The sequence below is a fragment of the Rhodamnia argentea genome, chromosome 7 (assembly GCF_020921035.1).
Source record: "Rhodamnia argentea isolate NSW1041297 chromosome 7, ASM2092103v1, whole genome shotgun sequence".
NCBI classification, from domain to species: Eukaryota; Viridiplantae; Streptophyta; class Magnoliopsida; order Myrtales; family Myrtaceae; genus Rhodamnia; species Rhodamnia argentea.
Window position 1 is genome coordinate 13,044,483 of NC_063156.1, and position 19,711 is coordinate 13,064,193.

The 19,711-nt window shown below is 41.1% G+C and overlaps 2 protein-coding genes across 2 annotated transcripts; one reads left to right on the forward strand and one right to left on the reverse strand.

Annotated features, from left to right (window-relative positions):
* Positions 1–8,269: 8,269 nt before the first annotated feature.
* LOC115741876 (MADS-box protein FLOWERING LOCUS C-like) lies at positions 8,270–10,562 on the reverse strand. Its single transcript, XM_048282606.1, has 2 exons — positions 10,422–10,562; positions 8,270–9,181 (listed from the first exon to the last, which is right to left on the reverse strand). Exon 2 carries the CDS (start codon positions 9,143–9,145, stop codon positions 8,270–8,272), a length of 876 nt encoding a protein of 291 aa, XP_048138563.1. The 5' UTR covers positions 9,146–9,181; positions 10,422–10,562.
* Positions 10,563–12,884: 2,322 nt separating this feature from the next.
* Positions 12,885–15,690, forward strand: LOC115741877 (protein trichome birefringence-like 9). Its single transcript, XM_030675892.2, has 4 exons — positions 12,885–13,276; positions 13,653–14,042; positions 14,159–14,317; positions 15,351–15,690. Exons 1-4 carry the CDS (start codon positions 12,885–12,887, stop codon positions 15,688–15,690), a joined length of 1,281 nt encoding a protein of 426 aa, XP_030531752.2.
* Positions 15,691–19,711: the final 4,021 nt, after the last annotated feature.

Here is a 19,711-nt window from a genome sequence, read left to right on the forward strand (position 1 = left end):
TATTGAATAAATTGAAAGTTTATGGACCACATTGCACATTAGGCTAAAGTTCGGAGACAATATTGATCAAACTAAAATTTCAGGGATCACATTGCAATATTAGGCCAAAGTTTAGGGACCATTTGTGTCATTTTCTATTATTTTTGAAAAAAAAAAGGTAATAACAAAAAATGAGTGGCAGATCATGCTTTTTCTTTTAACGTAAGCAATGGGGCTTGAATGAAATTTATTTGTCCACTTTCTATTACCATTTTATGCAAGGATAGCTTTGGACGGAAGAAGCATTTCTTGCGAAAATGAAATTTATTTTCCATTCTTACCCCCCACGTGTTGCATTAATTACATTTTGCCACCTATTGCATTAATTCTCATTTTTAACCCCACGTTAGCTTTGGAGGATGATCCTTGACTAGAGTCGGTTTCGTCCGCCGCACTTGTTTTCGGATCCCACGTGGCGGAACGGCTTAGGAGAACGAGAAAATATTGCATACAGACTTGGTAAGTCCGACGTGGTCCAGCTCACCATTCGGATTGCGACACGTGGCAATTGTGGGGCCACTTCTCAGAAAAATTGAAATGAGCTACCGTTTCTCTCTCCACTGTCACAAAAAAAGCCAACTCTTTCGGATGTGTGACACGTGTCCGAAGCGAGCCCACCCGTCAGCCCAAATTTTGAACTCTCCCTCGCGGTCTCTCTTTTCCTCCCGCCTCACTCATGAGACGTGCTCTGCGCCCTCCCTCAATCTCTCTTCATTATTCACTCTCCGCTCTCTCTCCCTCCCTACCAAACACGCGATTCTGCTTTGCTCTCTCCGTCACTCTTGAGTCGTGATCGAGAAACCCTACTCTGCTCTCTCTCTGCTTGTCTCGTGCCCGGCGACTACTCTGTGCTCTCTCTCCCTCCCTCCCTCGGGACGACACGCGATTCTGCTTTGCTCTCTTTGTCACTCTCGAAGCGCGATCGAGAAACCCTACTATGCTCTCTCTCCTCATCTCATGCCCGGCGACTACTCCCTGCTCTCTCTCCCTCCAAAATTGACTCCCGACCTAACGAGACAGTTTTGTTCTCGTCGAAAGCTGAACGATCGGCTGGGGAAGAAGGTGAGGGTGAAGTGCAATCGGGACGACACCATCGGTGACCTCAAGAAGTTCGTCGCCGCCCGGACCCAGCACTGGGCCAACAAGACCAGTCCGCTCCAAGCCCGACTTGTTCAGATTCTACTTCCCGCTTGCTATCGTTGGAGCCACAAGTATGTGCCCGAAAGATTGCTCTGTCTGTGTCTACATTATGGTTATATGGGGAATTTCCTATTGGTTTAGGTGCATTTATTTGGATTTTAGCTATTGTTCAAGGTAGACGGAAGACTTTTATTTCTGTTGTATATGGAGTGCAGAGCTTGCAAAAGAGCGAATGGAAGCTTTTAATTAGGCTGATGCGAGGGCCCTTGTGTTTTCGTTGCTATGGTTGAATTTTCTTTGATGATTCTAGTGTTTAGATGTTCCTTTTACTTGAGAAAAGAGAAGCCTTTTTGCTCTGTGTGTGTCTATATTATGGTTATATGGGGAATTTCATTAATTTGGGGATACATTGTGCTAGATGTCGGATATCCATTAAAAGGTCAACTTCTTTTGGGATTACAGTTACGTAGATGTGGTGGATGATATGCAAGATTATCTCTTTTGCATGGATTTTTTCAGTATTACGTGGTAGATTCCTGCGAGAACTTCTTGAATGCCAGTTGTTTATTGCTTATTTTGGAGTTGACTTGATCTCTAGATGAATTCTTATTCGTAGTTCTTCGGGGGTAGAAAATGACTTCATGAGACTAGTCCTTGACTTGGCTTCTACTCTCGAGAGAGTTCGTTTTTCCTTTCTTTTTGTTTTAGATTCATTTGTGAGTTCCTGCATAATAGAATCTATGAGAAAAGAGGAACTATTGGCCTTGAATTTTTTTGATATCTTGTTCTCGGATATCTGAAGTTGGATTGGGGGTTCCTCTCTTATATATTTGGGGAACTGGGACGCAATTTTTCTACTTGTAAAACTGCAAGTATATACAACCGCCTACTATTTTGTCTTGTTTTATTTTTTCCCAGTCGGTGAGTGGTACATTAAATTGTTGTTGTTACAATATGCAGGAGTTGGCTTTATGCTCTTGTACAAAAAAGTAAACTCTGCTCTTCCAAAGAACTACGAACCAGAATTCATCTACGTAATGCAAACGCTTTCTCTCGTGGACTCACAATTCAACACTATCCGTAATGTTGACAACGGATTATTTGAGACATAATTATCTTCGCATGTTGTTTCGTAAAATGTAAAGAAATTCGTTATTCTTTGTATAGGGGTCATCAAACTCCAGTTTACTTCTATATCAATAGGTATGACATTGATATTGGAAAATTGTTCAGCTCAGGTTTACTTCTATATCAAACTTCTTGCGGTGTTCTATTGGCGATCTTGATAGATTCAGCAAAGGATTGTAATTCTGTCTAGTTCTTGTATTGTACAAAGAACCATATTATATGCATGAACAATATTGGAACAGACCATCTTGCTTTAAGAAATGTTTGTATAGCCTTAACTTAGGTTGCACTTTGTTTACCAATGAAAGAAGGTAAAAATACAACTTATTCAGATTTATTTTACTAGTTTTAGCAATTGAGTTTGATAGTTGTTAGTCCTTGTTATCTCTTGGTGACACAGAGAACTATTTGATGAGTCGAAGGGCAATTCATAAGGCCTTTGTCGAGCTGCTGTTATGTTTTCTATTACACAAGGTAAATGCGCAACTTGTGGCAAAACCGCCTATCCACTTGAGAAGGTATATTTTGCTTGTGTCAAAGAGTCTTGATATGGGTTATGGATCAAGAGGCTACCGGTTTGATAGTAATGCTTTCTATAAGAGTAATTTCACACGGAATCCTAGTTTTCGCATTGTTGGTAATTGCATGCACTGTTGCACAGTTTGTATGTATCTTCTTCTTGAATGGACATGCCTCTAACTTTGTCTTAACATATACAGGCTTCGCGACTTGTTTTGTTTTATGCGGTGGTCGAATTCCCATTTTATGTTTTCCCTTCTCCAGGAGCTTTGAAGCACCCATGATAATTGCTTAGCATGTGCTTTCTTGCAATGAATTTCAGATAAGTGTATCGTTGCTTCTTGCAAAATGAGTGTAGGTGCTTTGAAGTTGCACTATAACAGCTTTCTAGATGATTTCTCTATTCCTCTGCTTCAAAACCTTTTTTTTTCTAGTGGCTCGATCTATATGCCCTAAAGAAACAGGTGTGGCTAACTCTATGTTTATGAACACAAAATTACAGGTGACTGGAGTGCCGGACCTATCATAAATCGACGTCCAACACCTTGGGTTTTGACGAAAACGATGGTTCTCTCCCTCCCACCCAAATCCACAACCAATGCTTTTTGTTTAGACCGCGGTGGTGGTTCTATGACGTCAACCCTTTGTGTTTAGACCACGACGATGGTTACGGCGTGAAAAAAAAAATGAAGAAAATGGATTTGTCTGATGGGAAGTTGCATATGGATCCCTTTTCTATTCTTTTTCCTTGTTGAGTACCATAGCAGAGATTGTTTAGGTGATTATACTTAGTGTAGAGACAGAAATACTAGAAAAGTCTTGCTTCTATTTTAATGGCCAAGACAACAGCTGTCTAACATTTATGTCTGTGGAGTATGGCGAGTCAATGCAAGTGCCCCGATGGGTATTACTTGAAATTTTGATGGAATTAGGGGAAATGAGGGAGAGAGGCAATGTCCCAATAGGTTGACCTTTCATGTGTAGAGATGAGGAACTTGTTCAATAAAAAGCATGTTAATCTTTCCATGCCTTTCTCAAATCTTTACTTTTGAGCCATTTCCTTTTTGCGTAGCTAACTAATATGACTGTTTATCTCTAAAGATGGTTTGTTCAAGAAGAGAAAATCAATATTGCTTCTTGAAATAAATTGCACCCATTGTTTACCAGTCCAAGTTGACCCATCAAAAAAGGAAAATATAGGCAATAGTACATTGACGACTTACCAATTGCAATTGTTGTAATTAATTGGCAGTATGTCACCTCCGCTTTCATCACCATATTTTTTTCCTGCGTTTGCCCAGTCATCTTCTAAACCATGATTTCTTAGCACTTTAAAGTTTTTTCTTTTCGTAAATAGATTTTTATGAACAAAAAGTTATGGTTAGAGAAACTAAGGTGCATAATTAAAATTTAAGGTCATTCAATCTTTTCCAATATTATGCTTACCCAATGTAGGTAACATGATCAACAAACAAACACAGTACCCACCACCGAGCACATATTCCTTCTTTGGAGAAGTATGAAATCAATCAGAAAGCATCGCTAAAGATCTATGGATTGCAAGGAAATCATGCAAAAGAAGAATTGGAGAACAGAACAATTCTTTCCAATAAACAATTGCTGGAACAAATTACTCAATGGGCAAAAGAAATGACCCATGTTACATCAATAGAATTCTCAAAAAGGAGTGCCCACTAAATCAACAAAAATATGGCCGAACTTGTTCTCACGCCGTAAAGCTGACGTGCTCTCAAGCTATTCCATGGGACAACTACCGACAACCAAAATATCTTCCCAAGTTTCGTAGAGCATCAAGGTGATATTTGAGGAGGGCATAACTTTCAAACAATTTACGCCCTACCCTCCGATACAGCCCTATCGGACCCTCCTCCCTAGTGATCGGACTTATAGTCAAGCGATCCTACAAGAGAAGTAGGACAATATCGGTTTTGAAAAGCTCATATGGCATCGTGAGACCATAAGAATTAAGAACAAATAATCATCTACACACAACTCAAACAATGAAAAGCAAAAGTAAGTGAACACATTGATGCACACAGAATGGAAGCATAAGTTTGGATACCTATGGAAATTCAAAGGAATACACAAGAGTGCTAGCAATGCCGACGGTTGCATTGGCAACGACAATTGGAGAGATCCAAGAGACACTATTCAAACTACCTAATTGCACCTTGAAACCACCCTCATTCTGCTTCCACCGTTCTTGTGCAGATGTCATTGATCGTTTGACACACTCAAATTCTCCAAGCTCAATTGCTTGCGTAGGAACGATGCAGAGCATATTGATTTTATTGCCAGCCCAAAGTCCCAACCAATTCGGTATAACACGGGCAGCAACTTTCACTCCAAATAAGAAAAATTGTAGTGACTATGCAGTCTATGATAGCACTCGCAGAAACATACATCTATCAAACAAATTACCCTAAATCATGATGATTATTAACTCAATTAGCAACAACTAAGAACATGCGTTATTTTAGATCTAATAAAGGCACGAAACAATTGTTCCGATGACCAAAATATCACAACACACATATGAGTTATTTCAGATCTAACCAAAAAAAAAAAAGATACCCCAATTTCGTAAATTCGAAGTCAACTAAAAACGGTGGTAGAAATTTCGGATGCAAGCATGCTGTAAAGGGTAAATGGCTTTGTTTCCCTAATCAGAATAATGGTCTTTACAAAACTCTCACCAGCTTCGGTCGAGGAGTGAGCTAATATCGCTTTTGCATCCCACAATAACGAAAACCTATAAGATGCACGGAGATTTAGTCCAAGCCAACATTGTTTAGATATAATTAGAACTTTACAATAAAAAGTACCGAAAACAAAAATATAATCTTCCATAGAATAAAGGGATTACGGGTAGTCCACGCACTAATGGTGTAGCCAACTACTACGATTACCCAAAGAGGAGTAAATCGGCATGAGAAAAGAAAGGAAAAAAAAACTGAAATTCATTGGTTAACAACAGGGATTGGAGAGAACACTTAAGTACTTAATACTTGTATTAGACGGTGAAGCGTGCTAGAAGCTCAACATTCGAAAAGTAAACTTATGTTAGCTCAAAAATCAAAATGCAAAGCACATAGTTGAATATAGATTAGTGTACACCATCACTTACAGCATCACTTCATCGGAGATGTTGCTTAAGTTTTCTAATGCATATGCATACATATACGTAACACACACAATTGCGTCCATTTAGATAGGTACACACATAGATAAACACGGATAGACAGGGGATACTTCATGATTAACCAATCATTTGGCAAAAGCTACGCCACTAGTTGAGCAAACTAAGCATTTCTAATTTGGCCAAAATCATATTTCTAATGGGGGCTAATGAACACCAAGTATTTATAATCTATGATTATCATCATCAATCATCACAGTCACCTTCTTTGACTCGAACCATTCGGGTGCTAATTTTTCGCTTCAAGCAAAAAGGCTTCTCTTTTCTCAAGTAAAAGGAACATCTAAACACTAGAATCATCAAAGAAAATTCAACCATAGCAGCGAAAACACAAAGGCCCTCGCATCAGCCTAATTAAAAGCCTCCATTCGCTCTTTTGCAAGCTCTGCACTCCATGTACAACAGAAATAAAAGTCTTCCGTCTACCTTGAACAATAGCTAAAATCCAAATAAATGCACCTAAACCAAAAGGAAATTCCCCATATAACCATAATGTAGACACAGACAGAGCAATCTTTCAGGCACGTACTTATGGCTCCAACGATAGCAAGCGGGAAGTAGAATCCGAACAAGTCGGGCTTGGAGCGGACTGGTCTTGTTGGCCCCAGTGCTGGTCCGGGCGGCGACGAACTTCTTGAGGTCACCGATGGTGTCGTCCCAGTTGCACTTCACCCTCACCTTCTTCCCCAGCCGATCGTTCGGCTTTCGACGGACCAGAGCTATCTCTGTTAGGTCGGGAGTCGATTTTGGAGGGAGAGAGAGCGAGGAGTAGTCGCTGGGCATGAGATGAGGAGAGAGAACAGAGTAGGGTTTCTCGATCGCGATTCGAGAGTGACGAAGAGAGCAGAGTGGAATCGCTTGTTGTCGAGAGGGAGGGAGGGAGAGAGAGCAGGGAGTAGTCGCTGGGCATGAGATGAGAAGAGAGAGAGCATAGTAGGGTTTCTCAATCACGATTCAAGAGTGACGGAGAGAGGAGAGCAGAATCGCGTGTTTGGGAGGGAGGGAGAGAGAGCGAAGAGTGAATAGTGAAGAGAGATTGAGGGAGGGCAGAGAGCGCGTCTCATGAATAAGGCGAGAGGAAAAGAGAGACCGCGAGCGAGAGTTCAAAATTTGGGCTAACGAACGGGTGGGCCCGTTTCGGACACGTGTCGTACATCCGAAAGAGTTGGTTTTTTTGGTGACAGTGGAGAGAGAGACGCCCGCTCGTTTCAATTTTTTTGAGAAGTGGCCCCACAATTACCACGTGTCGCACTCTAAATGGTGAGTTGGACCACGTCAGACTTACCAAGTCCGTATGCAATATTTTCTCGAAGGAGAACATCAACTGCTCTTGCCTTGTTACCTCTACTGTTACTGGAAAGTCTGGAATAGTTGGAGCTCCACGAGGTGATTGGTAAAGAAGCTATTGTCTCGCCGACAACTTATAATTATACAATGTCGGTCTGGTTGCTCATCCATCTACGGGGCGTCGCATCTCAGGAAGATAAGTTGTTTTTTTTTTGGATGCAGCATCTCGTCCTCTCATTCCTAGCCCGCCCGAGTTCGACCGGCGTAGATTCGCTTCGCGTTAAGGAACTCGGCAAATCATTGGAGGAACAGATTCATTTTATCCTGTCTTGCATCATTAATAGTTTCTACAAACCAAATAGGGATACGTCGCCGACAAGTTAGTTCAAAGACACTGCGTGAAGCACAAGTCGATAACACAAAAGTCGAAACTCTGATAATTCACCCCAAGCGTGGGATGCTACATCACGACTCTATCCGACGATAGCCGTCCGAAGATGACGTGGAGTCTACCCTCCCCACCATTGCACTCCCTAAGTTGAGAAATTTTTTTTTTTTTTTTCTTTATCCCAGAGAATACTTTCAAATTTTACGTTACAGAGTTCGGACGAAAAAATAACCGGATGGTGTGCCTACGATTATTACACAATAAAGAAATAGGCAAAATAACAGAATGGCACGGGTACAAAGTTTGCCAGCAAAGCACATCTTCCTCGAATATCATTTATTATTTTCCTTTTATTTCCATCTTTTATGGAAATCCAAAAAGAAACAAAAAAAAAAAAAAAATCTGAAGAAACTATGGAAATAACGTTGCATCAATCCCCCTAGTCCCCTCCCTAGGTCAAGATGTTTGACGTATCTACACATTGAAATTCAACCAATGATTTGCCGAACTGTTTGTTCTTCATGCTCAGAAGCGAAGCTCCGTGATAATCAATAAACCGAAAGACCTCCCGCGAAGAAGAAGCTTGCATCATATGGGGTTGTCCAGAGCGGCTCGGGGGCCGGGGCTGGCCGGAACATCGGCGTGGCGTGGTACGTCTCGAAGCTTGGACTACCTTCGAGCGACACGTCGTCCATGACGATAAGGCCGTACGACGACGTCTCCGAGCGCATCGTCTCCTCCGGGGTGGCGGCGAAGTGGAAGTCTTGCCCAGGCGGGACTGGCTGGACCATCAGCGCCCCGTAGCACGCCTTGAAGCTTGGAGTTCCTTCCAGCAACATGTTGTCCATGAAGGGGCCGTGCGACGACGCCGCCGCCGCCGAGAGCACGTGATGATGATTTGCCTGTACGTGATGATCGTACGCACGGCTCGATCTCCTCGTTGCGTCCTCTTTCACCACCGCCAGCCTCGCCTTGGCCTCGTCGAGCTTCTGCCCCAGAGAGCCGTATAGCCACGTCGGGTCGGCTTTGGAGAGGTTCCCAATCAGCGCCTCTGAGATCGGATACTTGGCCTCCATGTTCGCCAACCGGGCCTTGGCCAGCTCCGCGTCGACCTTCCTCTTCTGGTTCGCGAAGAACTCGGCCAGCCCGACCGTCCTCTTCGCACGGCGGTCCCCACCCTCGCTCATGTACTGCCTGATGATGCGCTTGACCTTCTCCGGGCTCGCGGGCCAGATCTCGGGCTTGGCGGCGGCGGCGGAGGCTGAGGATCCCGCAGGGCCGTGGATAATCATGCACGTGTCGACGCCACACAGGGTGGCCAACTCTTGGGCCTTCTTCATCAGGCCCTTCTTCCTCTTCTCGTAGGTGATCCTACGAACTTTCTCGTTGGTGATAAGCTCTAAAGGTAATTTGCGACGACCCATGACTCGACGTTTTGGATTTTTTTGTGCGTATAAATCCTGCAACAGAATCGCAACAGCAACAATTAGAAAAGGAAAATTGACTTGCACAGATGAGGGCAAGAGTTGTGCGCGATTCAGAATAAAAATTGTGTTGCCCTAACGGAACAGAGAGAGAGAGAGAGAGGAAAGGACAGACAAAGTCGTGCGCGATTCTTCATCAGATCTTGGAAAAAGGGAAAAAAGCATTTAACAAGAACTTGAGATCTCACGCAGACAGAGAACAGAAAAACAATTGGACGGTCAGACGCCAATCGGAGTCAATGACGTTAAAATACAGCAAACAGAGAAAATCGGGCACTGCATAATAACCATGGAGATTGGTGAGAGAAAGCACTCACCGATATTCACAACGCCGTCGACCAAGATCTCTGCTTGCCCTCTGCAACTCGGTGAATCCCCCAGAGCTTCGACGGAGAAAGAGAGAGAGAGAGAGAGCACGAAGGGGAACGCAACGCAGGTGGGTCTGTTCTCGTCGCTCTCCCATTTCAAAAACAGAGAGAAACAGAGAGAAGTGACCGTTGCGCTTCAGTTGTGTAGCTGGTCTGCGCGTCTAATTGTGGAAGGAAGGAATGAGAGGGCACGTCAACTTATATAGAAGGGATGGAGAGACAGAGATTATATTTTAGAGCAACTCTAATGTTTACAAAGATTCAATTGTTTACTCTCTTTTTTTCCCTGCATATCGGCTTTCGTTGGCTTCATGATAAAGATTCAATTGTTTCTCGACGAAATTAATTTGTATTCGATATAATTGCTAAGCTGTTCTTCTAGGGCTTTTTCTTAAATCAATTTAGACATAATTACTAATTTAATTGTCTAGGGCTTTCTTTAATTATTTTTTTTTAACAGTGGACTGATAGTACAGTACAGTGTTACCTTAAGCAACAACCATGGTCCTTTGGAGCGGGTTTATGACATCGAGAACATCGGTTGAAGTTGGTTGAATGTTTTATGTGTTGCCCTAACGGAACATCGAATCTCCATAAAGTCGAGGAATTCTAGTATTTGCAGGAGAGACAGAGAGAAAGGTGTGCGCGGCCATTCTTCATCAGATCTTCGGAAAAAGCGTAAAAGAATTCTATCGACGTCTTGAGATCGCATACAGACAGAGAACAGAGAAAAGAATTGGATGATCGCACGCCGACCGGAGTCAATGACGCTAAAAGACAGAGAACAGAGACAATCGGGCACTGCGTAGCTACGGGAGATTGGAGAGAGAGAGAGAGAAAGCACTCACCGATTTCACAATGCCGTCGACCAAGATCTCTCGTTGCTCTCTGCAATTCGATTGAACCCCACCAGAGCTTCAACGGAGAGAGAGAGACGGAGCACACGGAGGGGAATGCAGGTGGGTCTCTTCCTCGTCGCTCTCCGATTTCAAAACAGGGAGAAACAGAGAGAGGAGAGAGAGAAGTGACCGTTGTGTTTTCAGTTGTATAGCTGGTTTGCGTGTTTGCGGAGGAAGGGAGGAACTTCAATTTATACAGAACGGATGGGGAGAGAGGGAGAAATTATATTTCAGAGCAATTCTATATTTACGAAAAATGATGCGCGTAATTGTGGCCTAATGAATCAATTAAGTTGATAATTAGTCCACTACTTAGAATAAATATCCCAAAGAACACAACAAATCTTTACGAAATGAAAAATGCGCTCAATTCTAATATTTCCATCTTAGATTTGGCCTTCAAAAATATATAGGCACACGTGACCGGGTTTAATCCGAAAGATTCGATCCATCCTTACGAAGAAGTGCCAAAATATTCGACTCTTCACCTATTTCAATATAAAAGGATTTGTCAATAAAACAATCAACCGTAAACGGATTAGTTCGAAGCAATTGAATTGCTAGTCGATGAATTAGAAACTATCAATTAAAATAAAGATGCTTTTTTTTTTTTATATTGTTCGATTGTAATTTCCGCTTACAAAAGCAACTAAGGCAAATCAGTAATAAATCTATACAGTGAATACCGTAACCAATAATTAGTTGATATGATTACTATAAAAGATGTGCATGCTCATGCTCATCACAACATAATCAAGACAACATATCTATTGGCAAATCAATCCAAAAAATCAGTATATGATTTTGTGAAACTATCTTGATAAATCGTCCTGAGGAAATGGTAAAATAAACTGACTTCTTCTTAAAATATGCTGTAATTAGTAAATTTTAGAGTTAAAACATCATTTATATTGTCAAAATTACCCTTTAATGTTATCTACATATATAAGTACAGACATATAGGTTTCTTTGATAATTTCGTTTCTGTTTACCCATCATTACTGAGCAACGCTATATGTATATTTTAAGAAAGTGTAATTGATTAATGGGATCAAATATGCACATGTACGAGTTCGTTTAGCCATCAATCAACACATAAATTCACTATCTCGTGTTTCAATTCCTTTAGAATGCCAATTTAGAGTGAACCGTACTATCTAGTATACTAAATCAATAGTATATGTGCTTAAATTTTGGGTACTTTTAGCGTAAGTGTACCTAGCATTGCTGGTCATTATTGTTAGGGAAAATTGTCTTAAAATGTCCTAAAATCTATTGCTTTTCGGGCAATTCAATCACAAACCTTTCAACGGTACCAGTCGAGTCCTAAATATTTTCATGTTTTTCCAGTTGAGTCTATCCTACTAATTTTGATTGGAAAATGCTGACATGAGGTCCAGTTAGTGCCGGTCCTCCTATGTTGTGGCGTAGTGGCGTGACGTGGACAACTTTTTTTTTTTATAAATTTTCTATTTTTTTTCCTTGTATCATTCTTTTCCTTTTTCTGGTTTTTTTTCTTTCAACAAAATACGGAATGAAGCTGGTGGCCCGAGGGGCCTGGGCTGTCCATTTAGCCGCTAGGGATGGCCGGAGAGGGATGGGCGAGGGCGGCCCTCACCGTATTCGGGCAAGACTGTCCTCAACGGCCACGGGCGAGGGGCGCCCTCACCAGATCCGGACAACGGTTGCCTCCTACCGGCCGACGAGGACGACAGTTGCCCAGGTAAGGTCGGCCCTTGCCCACACTAGGTAAAAAAAAGGAGGAAAGAAAAGAAAATCACAAAAACAAAAATATATATAAGAAATTCAAAATTTATCAAAATATTATTAAATCCATGTTAGCGTCGATCGTGCCATATCAACAAATTTCGGCAAAAATTTGCAAAACGTAAAAAAGTTTAGGACTCAATTAGTACAATTGAAAGGTGGATCCCATACTGGGTCAAAAGATATTCTCATCTTACCAAATAAGGTACTATATATCACAATATTAATCCTCAATGAAATTATTTGAATATCCAAGTGTCCAATTAAGCTTCATCTAATAGCATAGAATTTTTCGAACAGTTCTCATTAATCTCACAAAATCTTTCATGATATCAACCGCGTGGAATCTACCGGAGAGAGAGGAGAAACATCCAGTGCTTTTCTTCTTGTTATTCCCTCCGTTTTTGGCACCAAACCGTTGGAATCCATCAAGGAGAGAAAGAAATCGGCAATTACATGCCGGCATGTCGTCGAGACGTGCACGACGGAGTCCAACTCCCCATATAATATAAACCGAGAAATCGCCGCTTCGCCGGCAAGCTGAACCATATAATCTCTCTCTGTCTCTGTCTCTCTCTCTCTCACTCTCTCTCTCTCTCTCTGTTGAAGGGATATATCCAAGGCGTTGACATAGTTTCTCTTTCCATGGGGATCATCCCTTTTGTGGATCATCTTCACCTTCTGTCCTTCCCCAGCAAGTTCGAGAGAGAGTTCAAATCCGCGCTGCCGTTCCTCCTCCTCCTCCTCATCTCTTCCTACGTCGTGCTCAACCGACCGAGCCCTTTGGGGCCGTACCAGTCGTCACTTCTTCGCCTAGGCCTCTTCTCTCCGGGCGAAGCCGGAAGGGTCGCACCGGCAACGGCCGGGGAGTGTGATTACTGGAGAGGCAGGTGGGTCAGGGACGAAGGCAACGCTTTTGGGTACTACAACGAGAGTTGCCCGTTTCTCGACCCGGGGTTCCGGTGCCGCGAGAATGGACGGGGAGACGACGATTATCTCAAGTGGCGCTGGCAACCTTATCGCTGCCATCTTCCCAGGTACGTAAGTTTGAAGGACGGATGATGCTCTAGGATTTTGAGTGAGATTACAAACTTTTTTCTTAATTTTGATATCTCATTAGCTTAACTTATAGCATATCTAGAGTATCCTAGTTGATGTCAATTTTATTGTTTCCTAGTTTGAACATACGAGACTTTGGTTTTAGGCGTTGAATAAGGTTTTCTGATGGTCTCGCAAACATGGTTAGCCTCTTTGAATTAATCAAAAGATGGAGAGTTGTCTAAGGATTCGATTATTCAAACTTTTCTTGTCATGGAAGACATGTGACCCCGTCTAATTTTGCGGCATTCGAACACTGTTTAGTCCGATTTCGTTCAAGTTTGTTTTCTTTTTTCCATTCTTGTAACGTCGCAGATTTGATGCAAGCAAGCTCTTAGAAAGTAGCCGGAATGGAAGAATAGTGTTCGCCGGCGACTCCTTGGGGAGAAACCAGTGGGAGTCCTTGGTGTGCATGCTTTCGCAAGCAGTCTTCGATCCGTCCACTATCTACGAAGCCAACGGGAACCCCATAACCAAACACAAGGGCTACCTCTCAATCCGGTTCCGCGACTACAACCTCACCGTCGAGTATTACCGGGTGCCGTTCCTGGTCACGACGGCCAGAGCCCCCCGGAACTCCCTGGCCCGCGTCCGGGGCACGATCCGGGTCGATGAGTTGCATTGGTTCTCGAGGATGTGGGTTGGCGCGAACGTGATCGTGTTCAATGCCGGGCATTGGTGGAGCCAAGACAAGACGTCAAAGATGTATGAACCCCAGACAGATCGAACTTCTCGTTTTCCATAGCGAATTTATAGTTTGGTCCTTCGGTTCGATTCATTGAAAGACATTTCGATGCCGTCTTCTTCTTCTTCTTCTTCAGGGGATTCTACTTTGAGGAAAAAGGAGCTGTCAATATGACTATGGATTCAACCGAAGCATTCAGGAGGTCTCTTCAGACATGGAAGCTTTGGGCAAAGCGGAATTTGGACCTCGAGACAAGTCACGTGTTCTTCCGAAGCTACTCCCCAGCGCATTATAGGTCAGTAGTGTTCTGAGAAGCATGAAGAAAACGGTTGTACAAGTTGAAGAAGGATTTGAAAACTGACTCACTGAACATTTTCATTTCGGTGATATGGTCATATAAGAATATATAATGCATAAAAGTTACAAGTTACACAAACAGTACGTATTTATCAACCAAACAGTACACGTACGTAATCATGGTCATTACATTATCAAGTGACTCATTACAAGCTACCCTTGTTCATTTTAAGATTGTTACAACTTACTTATATAACTAATAGAAATAAAAACACTAATATTTCAGAATTATTTCGACTTATTTTCTTTATTCGTGGAGCTAAATTGTTAACTCTTAACATGTGTTAGGATTAGGTGCATGAACCCAATAAAATAGAGAGTAGAGGAGAGAAAGAGAAATCGAGACACAAGATTTATCCTGGTTCGCCCTTAAACTGGGATTATATTCAGCACATGATTCCACTATAATTAGTACATCTTATATCTTTATTACTACTCTAAATTACAAGGGAAATAGATTACATGCATGCCACTCAGCTATTCATAGCCCCAAGTCCAAACTATCAATAAGATATGGATCTGAACTATAAAAGCCATCGGGTGGACCGAGGGCGCTGCCCCCGAGTCTCATGTCGTTCCTGTCGATGAGGAGAGTGAACTACACCCCAATAATATGATACGTCATTTGTTTCAATGTAATAGAATTTTATTAGGGAATTTCATGTGAATCAATGTGTAAAATAATGAAAGTCATTATTGCATCGGTAGGGAAAAGATTTTTGAAAGGATAAACATTGAGCAAATTTTTTTGCCACTTGGAATTTCCAAAAAGAAAAATATTAAAACTCAATCACAGTTTTCTTAACTACTCGCTTTAGTTTACTTTAGTAACCATAGGTCCTTTCCCAAGAATTGACAAGAATCATTGCCCATCTTTCTGGTCTTTTCTTCCTAAAACTTTAAAGGAACATATCTCAAGATCTCTGCGTTAGATGATCATCTGACATTTCAGGAACTGTGTTGAATTGCAGTCATGGCTCGTGGGACAAAGGAGGGCAATGCAACATCAGCAAAGGACCGCAATCCGACTCCGCAAGGCCACGTTCAGAGCCCTTGTATAACCCGCTCATCCATGAGGCGATCAAAGAAATGGGGGAGAGAAACGGCGGCAGCAACGTCCACTTCTTGAACATTACGCGCATGACGGAGTTCCGCAACGATGGCCACCCGTCAAGCCACCGCGAGCCCGGTACTCCCCCTACTGCCGCCCAGGACTGCAGCCACTGGTGCCTGCCGGGCGTGCCGGATACCTGGAACGAGCTTCTCTATGCTCAGCTTGTGTCGAGAAGATACATGCGCGAGCGAACTTAACGAAAAAATAGAAGAGAGAGATCATGCGATGGCACGCGAAATATCTGTGGCCGGGAAGCAATCCCGTCGCGGAGGGAGGCGGTTTGTTCCGGTTTGTGGACATATTCGCCGATGACGAGAGGTTTGCCATGACGATTCGCTTCTGGAGGCTGATTCGATTTGTTCATCCTTCTCAATGCATTTTGAAAATCACAGCGAACGCGAATACAAATACTTATAACGTGACATCGTTTCAGCCTGCCACGTGGTACTTACTATTCAATGATAGAGTTTTTTTAGGAAGAAGAGTTTCGGGAAAATCGAATTGTTTTTATAAATTGTTGCGGAGAATTGACAGACAACAGTAGAAAAATGTGTGGAAAGAAATTAGGGATAAGGGCTGCTTATGGTATTGTTTTAAAAAACAATGACTCTTCCTAACGAATTGCTCCGGTAGAAATTATAGAGAAATTACCCAATCAGTCCTATATCTATTTGCAGATACCAGTCCAAAACATTTCAATTTAGTCAATTTAGTTCTGGCACGAAATTCTGATGTAGTTCTTCTGGTTAATTTTTGTAAAAAGTTGCTGACGTAATGGTCCAGTCATTGCCAACCGTCCCATGTGGTAAGCGATTTCCGACAGAAATTAGTTGCTGGCAAATGGTAATGACTAAATTGTCAAAGTTCAAAAATTCAATGACTAAATGGGTATAAGAAAAAAGGGTACCAATACAACAGGTTTAGTATCGATTGGATAATTTTTTCAAAATTATTCCCAGAATATAATGCTCATATTCAACCTTCTTCTTTTTTTTCTGAATTAGCACAGTAAGATAGTACGACACAATTAATAAATATGCTTACGAAATACTATGGCAATCCCCAACCATTTTATATGAATATCATCGTTCTTATAAAGACAAAATCACAACATAAAAAGCGACCGACAAGATAAAACTTTGATGTTAGGACACTAAAGGGCTATGGAAAAATGCAAATACCGTTTGGTGAACTTTGCTTTTAAAAGCAACTTCGAGAGAAAAGCTATTTGGTAGAAACACATTTGAAATGTGCCTTTGGGAAATTAATTTAAGCTTTTTATTTTTAATTGGTTTAAAATTGAAAAAAGACAATGTTAGTTCAATAGCAAAATAAATAAAATAAATAAACACATCTGCAACTTTTTTAAGTTATATATTAATGACAATGTTAAAGATATGTATTAGCAAATTTATAAATAAAATTAATTTCTTTTTTTTACTAAAAAAATCCAAAAGGACAAAAATCACATTAAAAGAAATTCCATACTTGACGCGATCGCGATTCGGTGACCCATCATCTTTCATTCGTGATTATGATGGGCATAAAAATGATGCAAACTATCTATTTCTAACGAACATAGAGTTTGAACAGAGAACGTGAGTCCAAGCTCCAAAACGATGTTTCTTCGGATGGAAGGGCATTAGAAAATCTTACCTGGAGAGGAGCAGGAGATGGAACAAAGGGTGTGGAGCGAGCAGAGTGAGCGGCACGAACGAAGAAACGAGCAGGCGAAGAGGCGAAGTGCAGAGCGTGACGAGAGCCGTGTGAAGGGTAATGGAAAGTGTGCAGTATAGATCTAGGGTTGTGTATTTTAAAAAGGGAAAAAATGGATTCTTACTAAATTTGTGAGGACAAAATAGGCAATTAAGTAATTTTCATTAATTGGAGCTTTAGCATTCTGAAAATGTTGAAAGCTTAATGCTGGTCTACCAACATTGAGCTTTCAGCATTTTCAATGCTAATTTCATCTTGAAGCTATTTTAAAATAGTTACCAAACACCCAATATTTACCCCAATGGGCTTTGGGGTCCCAAAAAGCTTTGAAAATGCTGAACCAAACCCACTCTATGAATCATTCAAACAGTATGAAACATAGCTAGCCTTTTTAAGGCGAACACTTTAGAGATTTATCGTATTCATGACAAACGATCACGACTTCCACACTCCGAAAGGCAAATCCTGTCACAGGGTAGCGGAAACAAATTTTCACTCACACTTATTTTGTCCGCTTGATATAATTATTCGGTTCAACCTTAAATTTGTTTAAACTAAATCAGTCCACTAGTAGTGATGTTTGAAACTATAATATCGGCATTGCCATTGTTTTGGATCTCAAATTTATTATTTTTCTTTTGAACTCTCCAACAACTTGTGTTATAAGTACCGAGTAAAAATTATTGTTGAATCCACTCTTTTTAAGAATTCATAGCTCACAACATAAAACTGCTGAACAATGTCTGTTTTTTTGGTTTGATATACTACTTTCTTTTTGCTAATTAAAAAGTAAGGACTATATTAATGGTACTCGATTTTTTTTTGTTCATATTCATTGATAAGTCAAGTATTTCGCAATATGACGCTCTTGCAAAGTTTTGAAAATGTCAAGTTTTGGGGGTCGACATAATTTTTACAAATGACAATGCTTTTCTAACAATCTGACAATCTTGTCGGTCATTTCGAACAATAAATCCGCACATCATCACCTCGTGTTTTGCATAAAGCACTCATTAATTAAAATATCATGGGATCAGAAATAATGACAGTGATGTCAAATTATCAAGCTAGTGGCTTCCTTTTACAAAAGCCAAAGGCACCGTTTCATTTAACATTCTAATTGAAAACAATCACAAGCCAGCAAAGAGTTGTATGATATATAGTCTTTTCTACTTGTGTTTTACTGTTGTATGCGGAGAAGATGCAAAGAAGACCAATTTGATATCTTGCGGTTGCTGTTCCTTCGGTGATCTTCAAGATAAGACGGAGGACCAGGGGGAGCCGCTCGACATTAGTATGCTCTTCATTGACGAACTATGTGCTAGCTTCCATAATCAAGTTTTTGGTGGTCGACATAATTTAAACAAAGGAGAATGATTTTCTAACAATCGACAAGTATTGTCGAGTCATTTCGACCATTGATCCACACACCATCACTGCGTGTTTTACATAAAGCACTCATTAATTGAAACATTGTGGGATCAGAAATAATAATGTAACTGTCGGATCGCCAGGCTAGTGGCTTCCTTTTACAAAAGCCAAAAGCATCATTTCATTTAACATCTAATTGAAAACAATCACAAGCCGATAAAGAGTTGTATGATATATAGTCTTTTCTACTTGTGTTTTACTGTTGTATGCAGAGAAGATGCAGAGAAGGCCAATTTGATATTTTGCGGTTGTTGTTCCTTCGGTGATCTTCAAGATAGGACAGAGGACCAGGGGGAGCTGTTCGATATCGGTCTGCTCTTCATTGACGAAGTATATGTTAGCTTCCATAGTCAAGTTTTTGGCGGTTGACATAATTTTTACAAAGGATAACGCTTTTCTAATAATCGACAAGATCTGTCGGTCATTTTCGACCATAGATCCACACACTATCACCGCGTATTTTGCATAAAGTACTCATTAATTGAAACATCGTAGGATCAGAAATAATGACAGTACTATCACACTGTCAAGCTAGCGGCTTCCTTTTACAAAAGGCAAGGGTACCGTTTCATTTAACATTATAATTGAAAATAATCACAAGGCGGTAAAGAGTTGTATGATATATAGTCTTTTCTACTTGTGTTTTTCTGTTGTATGCGGAGAAGATGCAGAGAAGGTCAATTTGATATCTTACGGTTGTTGTTCCTTTAGTGATCTTCAAAAAAGGGATGGAGAACCAGGGGGAGCTGTTCGACATTGGTATGCTCTTCATTGACGAAGTATATGCTAGCTTCCATAGTCAAGTTTTTGGCGGTTGATATAATTTTTACAAAGGAGAATGCTTTTCTAACAATCTGACAATCTTGTCAATCGTTTCTGACCATATATCAACACACCATCACCGCATGTTTTGCATAAAGTACTCATTAATTGGAATATCGTAGGATCAGAAATAATGACAGTACTATCACACTATCAGGCTAGCGGCTTCCTTTTACAAAAGCCAAATGCACCGTTTCATTTAACATTCTAATTTAAAACAATTACAAGCCGATAAAGAGTTGTATGATA